This window comes from Falco biarmicus, chromosome 1 (genome assembly GCF_023638135.1).
Source record: "Falco biarmicus isolate bFalBia1 chromosome 1, bFalBia1.pri, whole genome shotgun sequence".
Lineage (NCBI taxonomy): Eukaryota > Metazoa > Chordata > Aves > Falconiformes > Falconidae > Falco > Falco biarmicus.
The window spans coordinates 83,152,321-83,173,002 of record NC_079288.1 but is presented as its reverse complement, the minus strand read 5'-3'; the positions used below and the strand labels follow the sequence as shown (position 1 = coordinate 83,173,002).

The 20,682-nt window shown below is 42.0% G+C and overlaps 1 protein-coding gene and 1 long non-coding RNA gene across 7 annotated transcripts in view; one reads left to right on the top strand and one right to left on the bottom strand.

Annotated features, from left to right (window-relative positions):
* SMYD1 (SET and MYND domain containing 1) overlaps positions 1-14,895 on the bottom strand; it is a 43,521-nt gene extending 28,626 nt beyond the window's left edge. The window contains exon 1 of the mRNA XM_056354143.1: positions 14,772-14,895. Within this exon, the coding sequence (XP_056210118.1) occupies positions 14,772-14,815 (44 nt within the window). The 5' untranslated portion in view covers positions 14,816-14,895. The remainder of the gene's footprint in view (positions 1-14,771) is intronic.
* LOC130156036 (uncharacterized) lies at positions 110-20,471 on the top strand. Of its 6 annotated transcripts, none has more exons than XR_008824304.1 (6): positions 110-270; positions 11,995-12,131; positions 15,373-17,581; positions 17,948-18,102; positions 18,968-19,061; positions 20,014-20,471. It is a non-coding gene; the product is annotated as an uncharacterized LOC130156036 (long non-coding RNA). The 6 variants fall into 6 exon arrangements; XR_008824302.1 differs by having other exon boundaries at positions 11,995-14,198; XR_008824301.1 differs by lacking the exon at positions 15,373-17,581.
* Positions 20,472-20,682: the final 211 nt, after the last annotated feature.

Sequence of the window (20,682 nt, the reverse complement as noted above, 5' to 3'; positions counted from 1 at the left end):
CTCTGCATGGGCAGGCAGCTGTGGTATACCCACTACAATCCACTCCTCACCCTTTCAGGTCACAAACACACACACCCCACCCCACCCCCGGCATTTTGGCTGGTAAGAGTGTAACAACAGTCTCACTTCTCCCCTTCCAGCCTGGTGGATGCCACAGTGGTGTGTGCTCAGCCGAGCAGCACAGGAGGAGCTGAGCCATCCGACTGCGTATCACATCCCTGGTACCACCGGACCACGGTCTCAGACCCAGCTGTGTGTCAAAATACAGTGGTAAGCCCGTCGATTTGGGAAAAAAAGATAAAACCCCCTGGGAAAGTTGGAAAGGACCAAGAGAGGCTGGGCGAGAGAGATTCCTGCTTTTTAAGTATGTATTTGGAGCAGTAAACCTACTTTCAAACCTCGGGAACACTGAATTTCAAAGCCAGCTGGAGAGGTACCAGTTGTGGAGCGGGGAGCAAGGCTGACCCCGACACAGCAGGCGATTCTGTGCTCGGGGCCTGCCTGGACACTGGGCTGGAAGGGCCGGTGGCCCCATCCTCCGCACAGGAGAACAAACAGCACCCTCTACTGCCCTCTAAATAATTATCCAAAGCAGAATTTAATCAAATTTAATCGCCGCAGCGTTGGACTGTGGGGAGCAGTACTCAGATGAGACGTGAATTAGAGAGAAAAAAGGAAAAGAAGAGTAGTAAGAGCCCTGTCCTAGGCAGGTGCTCCTCAGACTGTCATTATAAATGTTAATTATAATCACCTGCAGGGTGAGGGTGGGCCCTGCCTCCGGATGAAACCCCTTTCTGGGGTGACAGTGGGGAAAATCTGGGGCAAATGGGAGTGTTGGCTCTCCTGGGGGTGGGTGTGAGGGGGGCTGAGGGGAGCTGGGCCCTGGGGAGGGGGGATGTGTGGGGCTGGTTTGTGCTCCAGCAGCAGCTGGGGGGGGGGGGGGGGGGCAGTGCTGGGGCCAGCCAGGGTGAGGGGAGAGGTCTGCAGCTACCGGTAGTTAGCTACTAGGTAGACACAAAGCTGTTACTAGTAGTTACCAGGCAGTTACAACAGTGCTACTAGGCTCTTCCTAGTAGTTACTGGGCAGTTATTAGGCACCAGCAGTTGCGCGGCAGACCTGTGATGTGGAGCCCTGGAATTGAATCTTAAGGTTGTGGCTGAGAAATGGGAACTTTCCAGGGCCTCTCCTTCCCAGGTAACCTCTCCTGAGAGACATCACGCTCCTGATGTCTGGCAAGTAGCACCCAGAAAACCCACTGAGCTAGGGACACCAAGCCATCCAAAATGGGTGTAAAATACTCGCATGTTGAAAAGCTTTGGTCAGTGGTTTGTAAGCATTGACTATTCAGTTGTAGAATTAAAATCATGTTAAAAAAAAAAAAAGCCCCACACTTGCAATGCATAAACATGGGCTTTTTTCTTAAATATGTGAAACATCCATTAAGGGCAGATTTGCCCATTGTCAATTGCATTTACTAGTATTCTTGAAGAGAAATAACTGGTGGAATTAATGACTTAAAAAAGCTGACAGCTATTTTAAGCAGTCAGCTTAAGATAGCTGTCAACTTTCTGGAGAAAAAAAAACCTCAAGTATGTATGTTCTTCAAAGGAATATAGTTGGGGAAAGTTAGGAATGCAGTCTCAATATCTTTAGGTTTAAAATCTGGTTTTCACATGTATTTCTTGAACTGAATTGGCATGTTCCTGAACTCCAAAATGTGTTTTGGTGCATTAGCAACAAAGCCTTTAACTTTAGAAGTACTTTGACCCCCTGAGAATTTCAAGGGATTTTAAGGGTCTGAAGTTTGTGTTTCATAAATTCTCAGTGTTCAGATGTAGCTCACATGATTATTTTTAGTACAGAGCTGATACAGGTTTTGTCGTGAGCCAGATGCAGCAAGGATTGCTGGTTATGGTTGTTGATTCATAGCTGTGCCAAGCAGAGCTGTGGAACTGAATATTATGGGTAGTTTCTGGTTCAACAGGCTGTTGAAGGAGGGTATCCTTTATTTAAATACAAAATTAGCAGTACTTTTGCTTTGGAAACTTTCTGTGGCAGTAGTTCTTGGCAGTTGATTCACTCACACACACACCCCCCCTTGGGGTTTGTTGTTTATTTTAGCCTAAGGGAGTTATTTTGACTCAGTGGTAACAAGATAGAAAGCCTTGGTACCTGTAAAGAGTGTAGTTAATCTGTAGTTACAACCATGCATCCTTTTTTCAAGATTATATAGTGCTGTCGTGTTATAAATGACTAATTTCCCCTCCCCCTCCTTTTCTATCCTACATATTTTCTTCACTTACTGGAGGGGGGTAAAAAAAGAGTTGGGTACCAATTCACTGACTATGTTTCTCACCAGCGTTCCACAAGCCTGTCTTAAGTAGCACTGAGAGTAGCCAGAGAAATAACATTGCACAAATTGCTATCATACCATCATGTTTATGTGAAAGCATTTATATGTCAGGAGAGAGCCAGGCAGAAGGGTAAGTAACCTGTCTTAACCTACCTCAGAGGGTTTACAAAGTGGGGACTGGGAGGTGTATTTCTTACATGTTTTTAAGACACAAGGAGGGCTAAACCATGACAGAGTGAAAGGGGAAAAGGGTCTTTTATCCTAAGGAAATAACTCAATGCCTGGCAAGGAAACTTAACAGCTTATCCTGCAGCGTTTGAGAAGTCTAATGCATTAGATTCTTCTTCAGAAGGAATCAACCACCCAGCACAGATTAAATCAGCCTTCTGTTGCACCCTGTTCACATTTTGCCTGTATGTTTCAAAAAGTAAAGTACAGCTGGATCCAGATATGCTCAGAGAAATTTAAAAATATCAGACTTGTTTTCTGAAATCCTGAGAAATTTGTTGCAGTAAAAATGATGACACTTCAAAAAAATTTGCAACTTTTTTGCTGGTAAATGCAGAATAGCTGATTCCAGTCTGCTTCAGCTGTGACGGGCTGGCCCAGCTCATCCAGCTAGGATGCAGGGAGCAGAGGTCAGTGTGATGTTAAGCAGAGGCAGGGAAGTGGAAACAAGAGGCCATCAGGGAGAGAAATTAAGAGAATGCAGGAACTGTATTGCAAGAAGTGGACACATTAATTTTATTAGTAGTGATTGATGTATTGTACTTCAGTCTTAGCGCTTTAAAATATTTTCTGTGTCCTGGCTGAGTTCAGCACTAAGAGAGCAGGTGAAGTGTCTTGTTACCTGCTCACCCTGAGCAATAGGGAGGGCATTGTTTCACATCAATTGCAAGCTTCTGCTGTTGTGTGTCAGGGCAGATCACAGATACATCTCACCATCAGGGCTTTTAGCACTGTTTTGGCTTAGTTTGTGCATTTGAGAAGGTTTGGGCAAGGCTAGGTTTAACCTCTGTTTTGGTAGGGTAGTTGCACACTTCAAAGGCCTCCTGTGTGTGTACAGGCTTAGCCATGTGTCTTAGTCAAATCTGTGATAACATGTGATATTCAAAGATGCATATAAATGCTTGTAAATTAACTTGTTACAGTATTCTGTGGGGAAAAATCTTACAGTTTGAGTGATGAAACTAGTTTATAGAAACATGAAGTGCTGGCACTAACAGCATTTGTTTCCAAAGAACAGGGTCTAGTTTGGCATTTAATTTTTTATGATCACCTGAGCTTTGGAAATGAAACAAAACAAAAAAAAATCATTTAAAAAGATACCAGTGACTAAACTCACTGAGAAAGTTAAAATTTAGGGCTACTACAGTATTGTTTCCTTGGAGAAACATCCTTCATCTAACTGCAGATATCAAAATCTGCCTGGTTCAGCCTCCATTCCTCATATGGGAATACAGTGCTGTAATAATACTGCAGTTCAGTATATTTGATAAGGGTTTTAAAGTTTGTTATCTTTGCCTGCCTGTTCTAGATTCAATGTGTATTGATATGTGAGCTTATGTCAAAGGTTGCTTTCTGACTCCTACTGTACAGTGACCGTGCTTTCCTGCTGTACTACAACTAAAAGTTCCTGGATTTCAGTGATGCTGTTTGCCTGCAGGTTTGGACAGCTGATAATCTAAGCATTCAAGCTTTTGTTCATCTTTTATCCTTTTACGGAGTAGGGATATAGTTGCCTGATCACCAGCAATAGAGTTTGCACATCTTGTAAAGCTACAGCCAGTCAGCTGAAATAACTGACTGTGCGCAGGCTCCTGCCATTCTTTCTTGCAGAGTATAGCAAATTAATGTAGTGCACGTGATGTAAATTAACCTGTTTTACTTTGCAGCTGGGACAAGCTTCAGCATGCACACTCAGTTACTGTGAGGCTGGCAGGTGGTAACCTGGTAAGATGTGCTAACTCCATGGTTTGTGCAGATGTGCCTTGGAGACAGCCATGTGAAAGGACTTGTAAAATGAGAAAACATGTGGGTCAGTATTTGCTCTTGAGAACTTGCAGTTGTTGAACTTGGTTCGTGTATATCCATCTATTTCTCATTAAAATGCTGTTTGCTGTTGGCATTTGAGGGCAGAATTTAGCTATGTCATTTTGTGGGTTTAGTATATTGAACTTGAAAGTTTATGCCTTTGCCTTAAGGGATTTTCTAGCCTAGACTTTTTCTTTACCACATTATTCTGCTTTCTGTCTTCTTTGCCCTCAAGAATTGGGAAAGAAAAATTAATAATAGACTAAAGCTGGGAGCATTTTCTTTTTAATCAAGTGGTAGAAAATCCTAGGCTGAGCAGGCTTTTTAAAATTACCTGGTTTCTGATGCTTTAATTAATGTTAGTATTTTTCCTAGCACATTTATACTGCCCTGAGGGAATACTTTTTTCCTTGGCCTTTCCCACATGGATGCCACTAAGATTCCTCTACAATTAACCTAGCAAAAGTGAGGAAACAGCAAAGGTTTAAAGTTGAAAAGACATCCTCTAACTTTTCTCAAGTAGTAAAATATGCAAGGACAAGAATATTAAAATGTTCCTAAGCTTTCTCACATCAGTGTTTTAATGGCTTTATTGAATTGCTTTCAATTTCAAAATTTATAAAAAAAAAAAAAAATGCTGGGTGCACTTCTAAGGTCATCACTGAGAATCGAGAAGCAGTAAGCAAATCATTGTATCTTTCAGTTCAGACAGTAAGAGTCTGACTTATTAGGTAACCTCTTTGGTTCCAGATTTCAAAATCCACCTCTTGTGTTTTTGTTGTTTTTTTAAAAATGTGTTTAAATTGCTTCAGCTTTCTTGTTAAGAGAGCCTGCAGTTCCCATTGCCTTCTCAATGTCCCCGTATTTCAGTGTTTGAACATTAAAACAATCAAGTTGATCTTGTTTTAAGAATGTATTCCACATTGCCTCTTGATTGCTTCTCATTGTCTATTGATTTAGGCTGGCTTTATTCTCTATATTGAAAGAATAATTGTATAAAACACATCCCTAGAGAAGTATTTTTGTAAACACTAAATGAATAAGCAAGACTGTAAGTATATTTGATATCACCTGGATATTCAGGTGGTACTTGATGTTGTCTGTCTTCACCAGTGTTAGTCACTGTCATGTCAGACAGCTTTTAACTTCACTTCATATGAAGTTTGTAGCTTCTGTGTCTTCTGAAGGCTCTCAGAAGATGCAAGTCAGAAAATTATACCAATAAAAAGTATGTTGTGTTTTAAGCATATATTTATTGTTATGGTCTAAATCTGCTCTAATAACAGATTTTTCTATTGACTCGGACATTTTTGTAAGTCACCTTGGAGATAAGAATGCGAAGTCATTTTTACAAGAGTTAAAGTGGGTATGTTTAAGAAACTTCTTGCACTGGTCCTTGTAAAGTTTGAGTGGGTTTTGGTAATTAATAACTCTCCAGTGATTCATGGCTTGTCTTAATGGTGGAGGGAGGACTTCTAAGGGTGAGACCAACTCACTAAAACACTAGATTTGAATGAAATTATTAGCTTAAATCTTAATCTTAAACTTAGAAGGTGGCATCATAAAAAAATAGAATTATGAAGCAGAACTCCAAGTGCAACTTAAACAGAACATTGACTTAGAAGGAACAGTAATGCAGCAAATACGCTGACTATTTCTTTGAAGAGGAGTAGAAGACACAAGTGTTTTGGCTTGTGGCTTGCCTCTCCAGCCTTTGCAAACATCTAAAGCTGTACTTTTTTTTTTTTCTTTCCTGTGGAACTGTATCGCTTTCTTTAATTAGTGGCTATGAATTAAAACTGCATGCTTTTTTGCCCCTTTTGTGTTTGCCATCTGGAATGTGAAGATCATGACTCTTCGCTGGCTGGATTGACCTGTCTTGACTATGTGTACTCAGGGGTGGCTTGTAAATAGCTCCCTACATGCTGCAGCTCACCAGGCTTGAGGTTCCCATGTACTCTGATCCCTGCAAAGTTGAGCTACTGTTATTAACTTTGACCAGGACCAGTCTGCTGAGGCCACAGCACCATGAGAAAAAGGAAAACTTCCCTCTCTTACACAATTCCCTCTCTTACATGAGTGTGGAGCAGCCATCACAGTGAGAAACTATGGTGGAGTGTTTTATCGGCAATAACTCACTGAGTGCTTTTCAAAAGGTAACTTGTAAAAGGTAACTTGTAAAATGCAACTGAAGTGGGAAGGAGGCATTGTGTCCTTCTCTGATAGTTACTACTTATTTCATACTTAAATAGCAAGCTGTTGGCATCTGGAGTCACTTACAAAACCATTTGGCTTGAAAAGCTTGGTTTTTAAACCAAGATTGTTCATGCCCTAACAGAAAACAGTAATTTAGAGTGATGCTGTTTATGCCAGTTATGTTGTTTAGGATAATATAGAAAGTGAGGAACATTAAAGTGAGGAACAGTTGAATTAATTTTGGCTCTTCCCTTTGCAGTAGGTAACTAATTTCTCCCATGATACTGTTGCAGAAATCAGATGGACAGAAAGGGAAACCAGAGTTTTCAAGCTTCAGTGCCTAAATACAAACGTACCTGCGTTTGAGAATGTAGGTTTAACGGTGTTGACCAAGTTTAACAAGCAGGCAGCAGAGCTGAGAGTAGACCCAGGATCCCCCAGTCAGGGATAAACCTATGTGTACGCAGGCACATGCATTTCCCTGGCATACAGTGCTTGAAGACAGACAGTGATGCTGCTGTCTGGTTTCAGGTAGGTTTCTCAAACGTTTTCAGTGTGGAAATAACAACCAATCATTAGCATCTCAAATGAACTTACCTTGTTCCATTTCTCTGGGCAGAGGCATAAGCTATATTTCCAGCCTCGTCCTCTCTTACCTCCTCCCACCTCAGCCTTCCTTCTCTGTTAGGGCTCCATAGTGTCTGCTTGCATTGAATCTGATTGTAAAGCAGACCTTTGTTAAAATGCCCAAGTATCTCAGATGACTACTATAAATTAATAGTGATACAAAACTGAGAAGTGATACAGATTGACTTCTGTGTATGTGTGCGTGGTTTGCTTTTTGATTGATAAAAAAAATCTTTTTGGCACCTATTATGTGTCCTAGACTTTAAGGTCTTGAATCATAATAAGAGTCAAAGTAATCACAAGAAATACTATAACGACTGCTGAGAATTAGTAGTCAAAAGAATGAAAAATATTTTATTCCTTTCTTTGAAAAAAAAAAATGGAAAACTTCACCTGTTTTTCTAGTTTTCCCTTTGGGAACTATGTTAATTCTAACATGGATCATCACTAAGGATAGTAGTTGTCTCCAAGGTCTGCTTTTTTTGGCCTTGACAGCCCAACAACAATAATTTTTTCTCTCTTTTTGTGTGCGTATGTTTTGGTTTTTTTTTTAAGGACAGCCTATAGGTACTACATTCATGGAAGTCTAGACTGTCTTTCATGTTTTCTTCCTGGGCATGCGAGTGAAGTATGATGAAACAGGAAGATGTTGCCTGTTCCATTGCTGGAATTTTGCCCTTTCTGCCTGTGTGGTACTTGAATGCTCATTTCCCATTCTGTCTAATCAACTTTGACAGGTACATTTCTCAACCCAGTTCCCTCTGAAAAGAAATATTTCTTAAAGAGTTTAGGAAGGGTAATGGGACAAAGCAAATGATACAGGTGGGGTAGATGGTGTGTTGGTGAGCAGATAATTATGTTTGCTTGAACTAAGAAATCTATAAATACACATGGTTAATATCTGCAGCCTCATGTTTCTGTAATTGTTCATTGTCACCCAGGCTGCTTTCCCTTTCAGTGCATCCTTTTGCTGTGGTCAATGCCACCTTAGATCAGTGCAGTAGGTCAGGGGGGTGAGGTTTGTGCTTGCACTATGCCCACTAGAAATGGGCTCTAATCCTTCTTGGTGCTTCTAGACACTTGCAAATCAAGAACTGCACTCTTGTTTTCAGCCCTGTGTGGTCACGTACCTTCATGTAAACAACGCACCCTCAAGACTACCAAAGCCCCAGAGCTAATTATTTTAATCTACCATATGAGACCCTGTGTCTTTTAGTGACAGCCTTACCTGATGTTAACATCTGTAAGCACCAACACATCGTGGATCACCTATGCATTCAGAAGGTATGCTGCTCAGGACTAGTCCTTGCAATCTCATTGTTGTGAGGTGACACTGAAAGAGGGGCCATTACTGAAGAGGTACCAGTCTGGTCTGAAGGATTTCTGAGCCCAGAAGCCAGAGGAAACTGTTAGAGTCTTCCATGCTTCCCATGAACATGGAGTTAAGTCTTTGAGGGATCTTTGCACTTCCTTTATTGGGACCTTATGAGTATCTGAGGTTAATTGGCTGTGCTAAAGTCACTTGCAATGCTCTTAGCATTTCAGTAGGATCAGATTCATCCTTTGATTGCCAGCAGCTCCATACATGTGCTGCTTCACTTTGTGCATCCTTTTACATACGTGAACTGCTGTTAGGATTTGCAGTTGCTATATTATGTCTTTTCTTAGGATGTCAGTGGCCTTCACAAAACATGAAATCTCACAGCATGTCTGTGGCAGTACCAGGCACCGTAGGTTTCATAATACAGCTGAGCAAACTGTGGCAAGGACAAACCATAAGACCTGCTAAGAATCACATGAGAAAATTGCTATTGGGTCATTAGCAAATAGGTGTGGGCTGGATTAATGTCTACAGTCCAGATAGTCAAGAGACCTGGTTTTTCTCCAAAGTATGGGCTGTTGACAAACATTAACAGTTTTTTGGGGACTAGCCTAAAAATAAAGGAAAAGCTGCAGGGAAAATTACTAGTTGACTTCATCATGTGGCATGAATGTTTGTCTTTTATTAAAAAATAAATAATTAATTTCATGTCTTACATTTCTAAAACATTTTTGTCCATATCCTTTTATTAAGGAGCAGTCCCTTTGTGACAAACAGCAGTTGGGTGGTTCTGCAGTGAACCACTTCTTAATGACAGAAAGTAGATTTGTACAATTGCTCCGAATTTGTGATAATGGTACCTTTATTTAAACATAAAAGTTTAAAACATAAAGGCATAAAAATTACAAGGCCAGTATGGCAGTTCTGCAAGGCTACTGCTTTTGATTGATTCTCTGAAAAGTTTCTGATGGCATGGTTGCAAACTGTAAGACTATTTTTAATCTTTTTTCTTAGTTGCCAGGAAAGATACCTTGTGATTATGAGAGCTGAAGACCTCAAATTCAGCTTAATATTTATAAAATTGGTTGCACACAGGCAGCAGTAGCATAGATCTCCCATTTTTGTGCGTCGCAAATGGTCTTGAGGCATAGTTAAAAAGACAAGGGGCAGATTTTTTTGTGAGCACATAACATGTCGCTTGGCAAAGAGGGCTGTTGATGTGTGTGGTTGCTATTGAGAAGAAGCTTGCAGTTGCCCAGACCAAACTGAAGACTATTTACAACTCACTGCCTTGTTAGGATTTAAGTGAGAGATACATCAGTTTATTCCTGAACTTGTCTCCATGCAGTTCGTCGGAAGACCATGTAGAAATACATTATCCAAGGCATATATATTTGCCTAAAAATCCACTAGGTATACAGAAAATAAAGGAAAAGGCTGTGTTTATATGTACAGGTTTTAACATTGTTTGAGGCTGAAGTTAGCAGATCAGGGTTTTTAAAGTGGCTACCCAGGGTTTTCAGAATTGTTAGGTAGCTGTGCTCCTGACCAACTTCAGCAGCAGCTGCTGTATCCTTTTTGTGGGTCGGGATGTTCTGGCCTTGTTTGGCTTAAGGAAAGCAGGTGAAGTTGTGCTGTGCTTGGCTGTATCATACTGACAAAGCTGGAGCTGAACTCCCATGCTGTTTGCTAGTGTAGCAGCAGGTGAATGCCAAGAGCTGCGCTAAAGCAGGTTTAGTTACCATGCTCATGGTGCTGGGCTGCGTTCCCCAGCCAGGTTATTGTTTGGGAGCCCTGCCTGTTTCATGTGGTATATGTTAATAGTCATCTTGTGACCATGGCGTAAAACTGACAAGAGCAAATCTTTAAGGTTCTAAAATCAAGGCAAATGTCGTGAACTCTTTACGTGTAGATGCTTCTCTCGTGTGGGAAATCAATTCTTGGGCTTGACAACACTACAAGTTTTAGAGTGAGGTAGGAGATTTCACTGAGATTATTGTAGCTCTGCATTCGTCGTTGCAGAGGGACAACAGTGTTAAAGAGGTGAAAAATGGAAAGACAATGAGAAATAGAAAAGACAATGCTATGAAGAGAAAACTAAGATGTGATAAATTTACAAAAAGAATCTTAAGTTCTGTCAACCTCGTTACAATATTGAAGAATGAAAACAGCTGTTGTAACAATGAAAAGCAATATTTAAAACTGTCCCTAGGATATATTTTAGTGCAATTCATCAGTTACTGCAAAATGCTACTGAGGACAAGGACACAACAGGGTTCAGGATGGCTCCAGGAGGCACAATAGAAGTTACTTTGACAACCAGACTTGTGCTCCTGATAATCCAATTTTTCCATTGTAGTGGTCAGCCAAGAAAAAGGTGAACAAAGCTCCATTTTTAATTTTACGTTGTAATGTTTTTAATTTTTCACGTTATAATGGTTTTAGGGTGGGTTTTTGGTTTTTTTTGTAGTATGCACTTGATTGGGTTTTGTCTGCCTAGAAGACTGCAATTCACTGTTAAGTCAAGGAAGATGCACTTAGAATACTGTCCTTAACTAATAAAAAGAAGTCTACCTTTGAAACAAAGATATGTTTTCCAGTGAGCAGTTATGCAAATTGAAATAGAGTGGATACTGCCCATGATAGCAGCATTTGATAGACTTGTGCCTAGTTGCATTGCAGTTTGCCTTTTGTTGTGTTTTTAAAATAGAGAATACTGTTCTATTTATCTTTCTCTAGGGAGCTGTTTTTATAGTTCAGTACGCTTGGACAAATTGATGTAATTTTCCTCTGTAAGTGGCTTTTCTGTTACAAACATTGGCAATTTGTGCATTTTGGGTACAAGGTGAGCTTTCATCTAATGGCCAGAACTAAATCATTGGATTTTCTTGTGTGGATCAACTCAAGTTACTGTGTCTGTCTTTCACGCCTCTGCTTGAAGGGGTTAAGCTAAGTGAATCAATAACTGTAGAATATTGAACATTTCTGGATGACTCATACTACACAATAAAAAAGTTCTAAAGGACTCATTACCTGCCCATTGCACCTCATGAAAATAAAGTTTTTATTAGAAAATTGTTATATTGGGGGCTGATGGCAAACCATGCCACAGTGGCATTTTGATACCCAGTCGTTGCAGTCTCAGCCGAAAGTCTCGTCAGAACCAGCTTTATTAACATCTGTATGTTAAACAGGTCAGGACTGCTGCTTTGGGATACTGAAGTGGGGTTAGCCATGCACACAGCCTGAGAAAGATCTGTGCACCTGCCATTCCTCAGGTTTTGTCAGTGTCTGTAGAGCTGCCGACAGATTTTCAGCTGATTGCACATGCTAACGTTGGCTTCTCAAAGCAGTTTGGTGTTCCTTGTTTTCGGGCTTCCACTGGAATTTGTGTGGCTCCTAGGGCTCTCAGATGAGACCTTCAGTAAGCCATGGACACTGGAAACGCATCTGTCTCTACAGGGCTTGAGGCAGGTGCATCACCCAAGAGAAAGAAGGGAATTGCGTTGTCTGCCCACATTGTGCAGAGCTGGGGTTGCACAGAGAATCTGGAGCCTGTGTGATGTCTTACTGAAGGCTGCTGGACTGAGTAAATACAGGTAAGTTCTGAAAAGCGATCATTTAAAAGCAGTTCCATAAGACGCCATTTAGTATCTCTCTTATTGCCTACAGGCTGCAAGAAAGATTTTTCTGAGCCTTGATGTAGGATCTGAAAGGCATCAAGCTGTTGGTTTGCACCACTCAAACAGAGCTTTTCACTGGGTTCATCTGTTTGTGGAGGCACCTGTGCTGAGCTGCTGCTCTCAGTAAATCTGCCCAACTGAAACTTCCTGTTGTGGGTTGTTTTGGTGTGGAATGAAGTAGAGACCAGGGTCCTGAAGCCTTGAATTCTGTCTGATTTGTCTTAGGTTTAGTTTTGTGTGTTGAAAAGCCGTGAAAATTACTTAGTCTGCTTTATTTTTTAAGGACTTGTGTTTTGTGGTTGATTGCAATCTTGGATTTAGGTTTCTTCCTGCTGCTGCTAAGTTATAAATCTGAGTAGTTAGCATCTGAGCTGTCCAGTAACTTAGTCTATCCTCTGACAGACAAGCTTAACTAGATAAGTTTACTACTAAACAAAGCTGAGCAGGAACATGTTAGGTGCCAATAACATTTCATTAGTCAGGAGTCTCAGGAATCTGAACTCAGAGGTCCATGGGGGTTCAGCTTTAAGTTCAAAGTATACATAGGGTTCTTGTTCTGGTGCCCATCCTTTAATCTCTCCTGGTTTTTGTTTGAGGTCAGTAATGCCTCTGCTTTCTTCAGTGGCTCCTTTTCTTCCCTCAGAAGTTGTATGTCTTTCTATATCTTTCCAAAGACTCCTTCCATGGCTTTCCTTAGCCCTTGCTTGTCACAATTTATAATTAATTAAAATTAATAACTGCTTTTCTCCTTATTTGCTTGGGCAGAGAGTAGGTTCAATCAATTTACTTATGCCAACTGTTGCTGACAGTTATGAGCTGTTGTGAGCTGCCAGCTGCAGGCTGCTTGTATTGTCCTACAGTGTAACTGGGGCAGTTTTCAAGCACTGTCTCCTATATATCCTCTTTGCTTTGAGAATAACATGGGCAGCACTGCAGCTTGTCTCCCATGTAAGACAAAGAATGACTTTCTCTTCTCTCAGGACACCCTAATTTAGCAAACTAGGCATTGTAAGATCTCTGATATTTCTGCCACCCTGTCAAATAGGACCGTGCAAATATGACCAAATATGTACAAATAGGTCTTCCACAGTTATTAGCAGCGAACTCTTGCTCCGTGTGGTCACGTATGCCTCCTTCCCTTAGGAAGTTGTTCTAAGAAAGCAATCCAGCTTCCAGCAGATGAAAAGGCCGTGACGTAGTACTTGTACGCAAGAAACAGGCTAATTCAAGGGACTTAAAGAGCCAATTTACTTGCTTTTGAAATAAGAATTACATTTTTGGAAGTCAGGAGAAGGAGATGAACAGCTCTGAAAATATGGTAAAAGCATGAGTAGGCAGAACAAGGAGATGGTTTTGGTTTTTTCAGTTACCATTCCCAAATCTCTGCTTGAACTTCATACCCTCCTCACCCACCCACTGGAAACTGGTTGCACAAACTATGTAGAATAGCTCTAAACAAAGTTTCTTGGTATCAAACGTGAAAGATAAGATCCCAAAAGAAGTGTTCTTGCCACATTTTGATTAAAAAATGATAAATCTATTGTGCAGATGCTGCAAAAGTGACATAGCAGATTCTCATCTAGCAGAAGTGACTTAGAGCTCTAATTTAGATAAGTGAGATCCAATTTTCTAAGGTCATAAATAATGATTGTTGTTTGTGTGTTTCCCAATTGCATTGTTCCTAGTCTTTCACATTTGTGCCAATAGTTATCTACACGTTCGCATTTTAAAATACCAGGCACAGAGACTGATGACTTTATTTACCCTTTACTGTAAATATCTTTTTTCACTTCTTAGAAGCAAAGGCATCCACACTGTCTGTAATAACAGCTAATTCTCTTCATTCTGTTCCTTCCATTAAAACTACCAAAACATTACAATTCTGATGTGAGAAACAAAGTCACAGATCTTTCTGTCGCATCTGAGCAGAAGGACTTGCAGATCTGTCTGGAGACCCCTTGGAGTCGATGGTGTTCTATGCAGGTATGAGGGCTCCTCTGTGAAGGCCTAACGGCACTGAATTTGATCTGTCTCCTCTTTCAGTAAACTCATGTGCTGCTTGCCTTTATGAATGAACTGCTGTTATCAAAAAGGCAAGTCAAAACTGTGTCCATGTAGCAGAGCACAAAAACAAGGTTAAAACTGCTGTTAAAAACTAAGCTTCTAATGAAGACTCCTGCATTTCAGTTTTAGCTCTGTCCCTAGTTCATCAGGTTACCCAGATCAAGTATTTAATTCTTCCAAAGTCTCTTTTTTCATGTACAGATGGTGCAGAAAGGGACTCTGGCAGATTTGTCCTGCTCATATTGTGCCCCTGAAGCCAAGTGCCACTGCCAGTTTCCCCTCTTTTCTCCTGAAGGTTACGATCCTTGGGACATCCTTGTGTCCCTGCACCCACTATTCCCATTCACCAGCAAACAGCTCAGCTCAAACTCTCCGTAAGGACAGCTGACATTAGAGGGAGGCAAGATCACCCTTCTGCTGGAGCAGGAATAAAAAGAAATGCCTGAAAGCACTAGAGTTGCTTAACACACTTCATGGAGCCTAGGTACTCACCTCTGAAAGCAGCTGTCGTGTTCAGGTCCTATGAAGAGGGACATAAGTGTGCTGTTCTGCAAAATAGTGTCACTTTTTTTTTATAGTTTGTTTTCCTTTTTATGACTTTATACTTTGGTTTCATGACTAGCTGCAGGATGTGAAAAAATTGTAGTGAGATTCTAGTGTGAGGTCTGCCTGAAAAAGGCCACAACTGAAATGGGCTGTCTCTTTCTGCGTCTTGTGAAGCGAGCAAAAAGTTGTTTTCATGGTGGAAGGTTCTCTGTTGAAATGTTGTCAAAGAGGTGAGAACCACCGAAGCTGCCTTGCATGCCCTGAACTCAGGCTGTGGTTTCAGCGAGGCACACTGGGAACACTAACAGCTGGCAAGTTAACCCTACCGTTGGCCTATGAGACATATACCCTGGTCATATCTAACCTGCTAACTTGTCCAATGTATTTTTATAAAGATTAAGAAGCATTCAGCTGAAGTCAATGTAAATCGCCTAAATGCAACACCCTGAGTGGCATCTCTATTTTAGCATGTATCTGTGGAATCAGGTAACTGTAAAATGGTTGAGCTGGTTAGAGGACTATTACAGTTTAAGTTATTTTTTTTCAGGGTGGAGCTGTTGGCCAGCACTGCCATCCAACAGCATGGAAGCTAACAGTGTGCTTAATGGCTGCATTTATCACCCAGAACACCAGGATGAAATCACCAGAGTGAGGACTGGGAGATGTGGATTCTCTTTCCAGCCTTTTCACAAACTTCTCCTGCGATTTACAGCTTGCCAGGAACATGGTGCCAGATGAGCTCTTCCAGCTGCAGCTTTTTTAACCTTAACATGTTATAGCTGCTGGTTCTTCACATCCACTGGTGGAAATGACCTGAGGGGGAGGAGGTTAGAGGCCTGTCAGATCTGCTGGTGTCTTTCCACCTGTACCTGTTTCCTATCCTGCTTATATTGTCAGGGTGAGTTGGTGAGCAGCTAGGCACAGTATCCTTTTAACTCTGACCAGCTGTAGCATTCCCTGACTGTACCCATAAACTGGTGATGTACCACAAAAAATGAGTCACAAAAAATGAATAAATAGGAAACCATAAATAAGTACAGTGCCATAAATCTTGCTGTGAGAAAGCTTTGGAAAAAGAGCAGCAGCGTTCCTCATCTCCAAATAAGCTACTGTCCTTTATTTCGAAGAGCTCAATTTACAGTGGAAGGCAACAAAGTGCTCTTTCAACCAGTTATTTCTGGCAGAGCAAAGGTTTAGGCGTTGATTCCTATTAACTTTAAGAAAATTCTGTTTTGATTTCAGAGAGCTACAGCAAACTGCCTGTCCAGCTTTGCTGCTAGGTGTGTGCTGACAATCACTCCTACTCCAAGGTGGAAGGCTGGGTGCCTTCAATTTCCACAAGTGACTGACATGTGACATTTCTACAGGTCTTGGACACATACAGGAGACGACCTTGCACAATATGCTGGGTACCACTTGTCTCACAGTTGGGCCGCATTGTAGGATTGATACTTGCCACTGGGCCAAAAGATACCCTCAGGTCACAGACCTGTTGCTCTTGCATTGACAGGCTCAGATCCTTGGTTTTTCTTCACTTGATGCATGAAAGTTTGAAATAAAACCAGAATCTCAGTGAGGGGAGTGTGAAAGAACTGGTACATTGTTGGGGTTTTTTTTTCTGAGAGCTGTGGGGAAAACTGAAAATATCTGTGTGTGGGAGGGAGGAGAGATTTAAAAGAAACATTTAAAATTAAGTAGGATTTCTTAGAATCAACAGTGAAACTGTTCACAGCAATGTTCTGAGCACTAATGTAACAAACAGTTGAAATGCGGTTGTTTTCCCCAAAGCTAAGTTCTAGGTGTTCCCAAACCACCTGCATTATAAATTCAAGCTCCACAGGCTGAACCACATTTATCGATAATGTCATGCCGTAGGAAAAATACTTTGACTATGATACCTCTTGCTCGTAGCTAAGCTTTTTCCCCTAAAAATGTTCCTTTTGGAACTGCACTATATCAGTCACTGTTGATGCTATTTCTGAGCCACAGTGGCAAAACCTTCCCATTTGTAGTCAGCAGAAATGATGATCTCTATTTCTCTTCGCTCCCCTGTGTCAGTGATATGTCAGAGGTGAATAACACACTGGCGTACCATGGTGGGATATGCAGGTTCTCGGAGCGTTAATCAAAACTCTGAAGTCTGTATACTTACATTCATTTGATTTTGTGCAAATGAAGTCTGCCTCAAGAGCATGACAGGAGAAGCTCTGGGGTCTTTTTTAATTAAATCACTCTGCCTTGCTCAGCTTCACACCAGTAATGCTCCCTCTCTTGCTTTGTACTCCTCATGTTGCTGCAGCACCAGGAAACCATTTGTGTCTCCAGTCACATGAGTCACCTGGTGTGTGACCACTGAAATGTGAGATTTCTCAGCAGCTTGCAAGGTTTGGACTTTTGCCCACTGCTTAGAGGTCAGTAGAAATTTTGGTGCTGTAGCTTCATGTAAGTCCGGATCAAGGGACCATGCAGGACGCACTCAGCTCACAGGGGTTTTCTCAGACGGCACCTGGGTTTACCTTCAGCAGGAACATCTGTGCATGCACTGAGGTTCCTCGGCCAGGAGGCTTAGGGCCCCTTGGGAAGGCACCAGATTTGAACGTGCATCAGCAACTCCTTCACACGTGAGCTCCTTCCCTGCTCCATGCTGTCATGCTCAGGGTGGAAGAGGATGCCCAAGAAGCCAATGTGAAATCAAGACTGTGATAGCAAAGTTGCATCCTACAAAGCAACATGGGACATAAACCCTACCCCATCAGGTTTGTATAAAGCCCAGAGTCTGGGAGGTGAGTGGTCAGCAGTTAGTGCTGCTGGTGTTTGTGTCTGTTCAAGCACTTACAGATCTGTGATGTGTTTTGAAAGCTCTCGGGATGAGTCTCTCTTCCCTGCTAAGTCATTTCATGTCACTCTGTGAGGGTATCTTTACTCACAGCCTAAGCAAGCAGATTTACTCATTTCCTTAGAATTGCCCTCAAAATGAGAGGATTGTGTGGAAGAACCTGTGTTTTAAGAAAAAACCCTTTCAAATCAGGCTGAGAAGGTGATGCCAGCTGCTCCACTGCCTGCCTTCTGGTTTGTTTACATCTCTCTTTATTCTTTTTTTTTTTTTTTTTTTTTTTTTCTAGCTCAGCAAATGAAGACATCAGATGGCCCACACCAGCCATGCTCACTTAGGAGTGCTGCTCGCTGTGCCTGCGGTGAAGGTGCTGGGTCATCCAGGCTGAGCAGAGCTGGCGTGCTGCTGCTGTGCAGCTGCAGACAGGGGCTCGCTGGGCACGGGGTACGTACGCTGGTGCATAGCTTGCCTTTCGTCTTTCCTCTCCACACTCAAACCACCAAGAAGCACCAGCTGGTGAAGGAAAGGAGGTGGAGACAACACTCACAAGCTGGTGTCCATCTCAACCTCCACTGTGTAGCCTTACCAGCTCTCCACCACTCGTCTCATAGCTATGTCATCTTTCGTTATGATTTTACTGCTCTGTATTAGCTCTGGCAACTAACTGGGTTAAGATTATCAGCCACGTTTATGAACAAGCATGAAGGAAGTGAGGTCAGACATAGCACAGCTCTTGTGGCAGCACTTTCTTGTTTATTGGTGGATGTGCTGTCGAGGCAAATAAGTGTTCGGGGTTTTTTCTTTTTTTTAGCAATGTTTTACAGCGTATTCTGATGCTGTTTGCTTAGGCAAACATAGGCAAGCAGGCATCTTTGTAGTGTTACTGCTACATTGGCTAATAGAAAGCAAGGATACTGTGATGGGAGCCTCCCAGTGAGGTGGATTTGTAGTGGTTTTGCTTCAAAATGTGCTCATGTGGCATTTGACAAATAAAGAGACTTCAGAGACCAGCAAAAGGAAGCCTAGGCTGGTGTTGTCTAAGCAGTCTTGAAACTTAATAAATAAGCATCTCTGTCCCCTTGTAGGCATCTGAAAAGGAGGTTTAGTTTTGAGAAAAGCTGACTACCTGCTGCTCAGTAGCACTAAAAATGAAAGATGGTCCAATGAACTGTCTAAAAAGAGATTTGGGTGCCTTGTGTTAGACCTCCAGGTTTGAAACTTACGATCTTTAATCAGTTTAAGGGTGGCTGCGGAAATGCTGCAGTCATTAAACTATCTAATGGCAGTTGCTGTTTGTTTTCTTCCTCAGGAAATCTGTAAAGATTCCCTTGGGAGCAGTTGCTGCATAAGCCATGGGGGCTCGTCACTTTCCCCACTGAAAGACACTTGGCTCTGACAGTGAGGTGAGTCTGCTGCTTTCCTCTGTCCTCAGTAATGCCTGATCATATATGGGTTTCTGAAAATATTTGTGTCAGTCCTTGTATACACAGTGTATTTTCTGTAAGACAGTCATGTTTTGGCTCAGTGCAGAATATATATCCGTGCAAGCCCGTCTGTGTCCTTTGAATGCGTTCGGAAGGATGATACTAGAATAATTTCCTGGAATTGCATGACAAGGCTAAACAAAGGGTTATATTAAAGTACTGACTGCATATTGCCAATAACAGGGAATTTTTACTCCAGATTTCCTTTCTTACTGTGCTGGTATCAGCTAGGACTTCAGTTATCATACTGGATAAACCTTCATCTGTTTGAGGGGTGGAAAGGGGGATATACATACAATGCAGGTGGCTCCAGCCATGACTTTTCTCTCTGCACTGTTGGGGACCATGCGTGGGCCAGTGCAGCATCCATGGGCATACAGGGGACAGCACCCATCTGGGCAGATGGGATGGGAGGGCCAGGCCTGTAAATTTGTGTCCAGCTGCACAAACAAGTAATCAAGAGGCAAAATAGGGCATGATTTTGCTGGCCAGATGTGTACTCTTGTCCCAGGACTGGCGTGAGTAACGTACCTCAGTTTGATGGAGGGAGAAGTGGCTCTGGGCAGACCCTGCAGTACCAGCCTGGGGAGTGCTATTTCCACATGCCGTAAATTCACACCATGGCTCACCTTGTAGGGATGTGCCCTACAGCTGCTTCCTGCTCGCAGATTGGGTCAAATGCCATTGCCACCATCACTCATGCAGATGCCGCCAGCTTCCTGTGCCTCGATGCAGTAAAACCTCACATTACTTCTAGAGATGCTAGGAAGAAAGGGAAATGTAGTTGAAAGTTCAAGAGGGGTGGTTTTCCCTCGTATCTTCTAGCCTGCACTATTCCAAGTAACTTCCTGTCTTTCTGTTCTCTTTCCAGGTACCTGTGATTCTTATCCACTGCTGAAACTGCTGAAAGCAGCTGAAGGAGCAAGGGTGTTTTGATTGCCCCATGCTGTAGAAGGCCTAATTCTTAATTACAGTCTTGTGTTGGCTTTGCCAAACTCAACAGTAGTGCTAATGATAGATCTCTCTCAAAATTGGAAATTGTTTCTATTGTGTTTTATTTTTGAAGAAAAGGAGTGAGCCCATAAGAATGTCCTGCGTTTCCCTCTGTGGGATATAACTTCAGTCATTTCACCACTCCTAAGAATAAACTGACTCCCTACTGAGTTATTCATAACGCCTTTTCAGCCAGGCTGATGTATATCAGATCACTTCCTGAGGCTGCTGTGAGGAACACATCAAGCATCTCCCCTCGTGCTGAGTGCTGGCACATCACAGAATTTCTGTGGGACTCTACAAAGAAATAAAAAATAAAAATCAACACAAGCCAGACTCTGTCCCACATCTCAGATGAGCTGCGCAGCTTTTTAGCTCTCAAACCAACTCTAGTCATTGCACCCTCTGATGGTTCTTCCTTATTCTGCCTCCTAAAACTCATTTCTTCCATCCTGCCCATATGTAATAAATCATGATCAACCAGGATACAGCAGCTGCAGTACATCACTGGTTGTATCACCCTGTCCCTGGGGCTTTCTCGCTCTTC